The sequence below is a fragment of the Sinocyclocheilus anshuiensis genome, unplaced genomic scaffold (genome assembly GCF_001515605.1).
Source record: "Sinocyclocheilus anshuiensis isolate Anshui unplaced genomic scaffold, SAMN03320099.WGS_v1.1 scaffold609, whole genome shotgun sequence".
Classification (NCBI taxonomy): Eukaryota; Metazoa; Chordata; class Actinopteri; order Cypriniformes; family Cyprinidae; genus Sinocyclocheilus; species Sinocyclocheilus anshuiensis.
In genome coordinates this window covers 2,468,471-2,471,953 of record NW_015541011.1, presented here as the reverse complement: position 1 = coordinate 2,471,953, position 3,483 = coordinate 2,468,471, and the positions used below count along the sequence as shown (strand labels likewise).

Genomic DNA, 3,483 nt, shown 5'->3' with positions numbered 1-3,483 from the left:
ATGTGGTGTGTGTGTGTGTGTGTGTGTGTGTTAGTTATAAGGACTCCAGAAGGTTCAGTCATGCTGAGTTCAGAGGACTTGCTCTCAAAGGTCACACTCACTGGGGGAGAAGGAAAGGGACGCTCCCTTAGCCAATCATACTGCCTCCTGCTGCTGATGCTGCCCCCGCTGAATCACCATGGAGATGGCAGCAATATCTGTCCCTATTGACAAGTCATACAGAAGATGCATCCATTTTTTCTCAGTGGAGAGTAATATATCTGCATCTTCACAGTAGAAAAACTTCACAAAATAGCATTTGCATTAATTATGGATAAATTAGCGACATCCATGCTTTGTTGTTTTTTTCCTCTTTTTAATTCCCAGGCTCCCACATCTCACTCCTTTTAGTGTGTGAACGCTTTACTTTTTCTCACAGCATATAATGGAGAGGGTGCAAGACCAGCCTTCTTGAACTGACCCCCATCTTCTCTTCCACTCTCTATTTAACCTGGGTCTTTTCTTTTCACTCCACTCATCAAGTCCATTTCTCACACTCTCCTCTTTTGGCTTGTGTAGTTGCATCTCTGTTGTGGATTTGCAGGTCGGTGGAACCCAGTCTCTTCGTGTAGTAGGCTCAGTTGTGATCTTTTTAAAAGAAACTAAACGCTCTTTCCAGAAGTCATTACTGCTGTCAAGCTTTTTAAACATGTTTGTAAAAGGGAGTGATGTCATAAGAGGAGGTGAGTAGGACAGGAAGTAAGAGGGAGGGAAGAATGAACAAGAAACAGGAAGTCTGGATGTTGTGTGTATATATTGTCTATGTTATTTAAAAATGTATTTAAAAGTAATAATACATAATAATGATAATGCACACAATTTTAATATAACAATTTTAGTATGATTTACTTTAATGTATATATTTGTATTTAACAATAATAATAATAATTATTATTATTTTTAAATACAAATGAAATTTGTATTCTATCTCTTGATCAGATTTCACTTTAGAATAAGGGCTAATCACAGAAAGCACATGGGAATCCATTGAGAATAGGAACAAAGGGATCAAGAACAGATTGGATGGTCTTGGCTTTTTCTAATTGAATGACAGTTTCTTGCGCTTTTGGCTCAGGTTGGTGGGTTTACATGCAATATATTCTCAGCACATTAGAGATCTCAGTTGAGTTTCTCTTTCTGATACTAAAGTTACTGTCTAAAACACAATAGTATCTGATCCTTTATCATCTTGATGTAGTTTGTGTGATAACAAATTTTGTAAACATTAGAACTGAGACTCACAATAATTACAAATCCAACACATTTGAGTGTGCCCTTAAAAGTTTTTCTCTTTCAAATGGAGCGACTGTATGTAAAGGAGGAGCAGCAGATTCAATAATTATAATAATATGTTGATAGTTGATAGTTCAGTTGATATTACTGGAACAGTCGCAGATTCTGTTATCTTTTTCCTTCCGTTATGCTCTCTCATTCTACCCTTGCACAAGTTTTTATAACCCAAAGTTGTTATGCAAAGATAACTGACCGTTTTTTTTTTTCTTGAAGCAAGTGCCAGCTCATTGAGAGGGCTTTATAAAAGATTTTTTGCCAGCAATACGATGTGAACTTGCATCATTCAGTCATCCTTTAAATGCAGTAATTTTTTCAACTTATTGCCCATCACAAGACCCCAGAGGTAAATTTTTACAGCTCAGAAGTTAATTTTTTTTCTTTTTTTAATTTGTTTGCCTGTAAAAAAAAACAAAAACAAAACAAAAACAAGCATGTTTACTGGAAAACAAGACAAAAATATTTTTAATAATTTTCATTCAAGCAGCCAAGCAGTCAATTTTGTCTCACATGTTTCTGCTAAAATTCTTTGGAATGAATATAAAAGGCACAAATGAGACAACTGCTGACACAGTAAAGCCACAATCACACTGACAGTGAAGAAATTGCTGCAGGTCACGAGTCTCAGTGCTGTCACTTGCTAGTAGGCGTTCCCACAATGCATCACTGCTTATTTGCATAAAGTTGAACTCTGCTTAATTTTGTCACATCACCAACAGTTGCTGTTGCTCATGTCACTGGAAATTGCGAAATTAATGTCTTCTTGTTGTTTTGTTGAACTGTCATTGTCAACAACCCTGAAGAGTATAGAGCTAAATAAAATTAATAGAACAGCCAAGATGACTTGGTCTTTGAAATAATGACAAGAAATGTTTGAGTTCATATTTAAATGTCAGACTTTTAATTGCTAATCTCAAAATTGGTACAATTTGAAGCACAGTTTGTGACTTCTTCTGTTTGTAAGTCTCCTCATCACACTGATGGATGTTCTCTGTGTGGGTTTTCCTTTAACAGGCTGATGCTAAGATGGTCTGTGATGTTGTGAGCCGTATGGAGGATACCGAGCCCTACTCTCCAGAGCTGTTGTCCGCCATGATTCGCCTGTGGTCTGACTCAGGCATCCAGGAGTGCTTCAGCCGTGCCCGCGAGTACCAGCTCAATGACTCCGCCCAATAGTGAGTACAGCCCTCTGCTGGGAAGAGCCATTAGTGCTTTTACACTTCATTAAGAGCATTCTGCCTAAATATACCAATCTTTTATTATATCATTGACTATCACGCTGCAGTCCAGTTCATTTTAGAGAACTATCCACGGGGCATATATTTTATGGACTGTAAATTGAACGTGGCCACATTAGGTAGCGTCTACAGTATAATATGTATAGTCTTTATTTCCAATGCTTGTTTGAACAGGTTGCTTTTAGAGTATTATTTGAACTCAAGTAATGTCACTCTGAATGGAATTTATAGATGCAATTACAGTATGCGCTGATGAAAGGTCTCGAGTTTGTGTGTGTATGTGTCCTATACGTGTATGCGTGTGCGTAATAACATGGAAAGAGTTCAGTCAGCATTATATTTCTGATGTTGTGGTTTACTGTAATAGTTGGGGAAGCCTTTCCTTGTGGAAAGTGGTGTTTAGATGAAGACAAATTACTTGCTCACATATTGACAACCCAGATTATGTTACTATGAGGCAAATGTGGGAAGGGGAAGGACTGTTTAGGGTGCCAAAAAAGAGTTTGCTAGACAAGTCTGGGAGAGACGTTTTTCTTCTTCATTATTTGCATATAAACATCACCAAGTTTTGCATAAATGTTCAGCCTTTTGTTCAGGGATCAGTAAGACAAACAGTTGCCAGTGGTATTTCATCAAGTTCGGGTGTAAGAAAACAGAAATATCAAATGGTACAAGGACAATATATTTAATCTCATGATTTATATATTTGTGAAAGAGTGCTGTTAGGAGCTGAAGGAGATTGACCAATATATGGCGGACTGACATTTACTTTTTGATAGATAGTTGAATTGTAGTATTTTTTTCAATAACCTTGCCAATATGTGAAAAGCTGTAATTCTTCAGGAAGAATTTAATTTTAATAGACAATGTGAATACGCACACACACGCATGCACACACACACACACACACACACAC

The 3,483-nt window shown here is 37.2% G+C and overlaps 1 protein-coding gene across 1 annotated transcript in view; it reads left to right on the top strand.

Annotated features, from left to right (window-relative positions):
* Positions 1-3,483, top strand: part of LOC107690384 (guanine nucleotide-binding protein G(o) subunit alpha-like) — a 114,657-nt gene that overhangs the window by 87,014 nt on the left and 24,160 nt on the right. Inside the window, exon 4 of the mRNA XM_016488716.1 lies at positions 2,344-2,504. Within this exon, the coding sequence (XP_016344202.1) occupies positions 2,344-2,504 (161 nt within the window). The remainder of the gene's footprint in view (positions 1-2,343; positions 2,505-3,483) is intronic.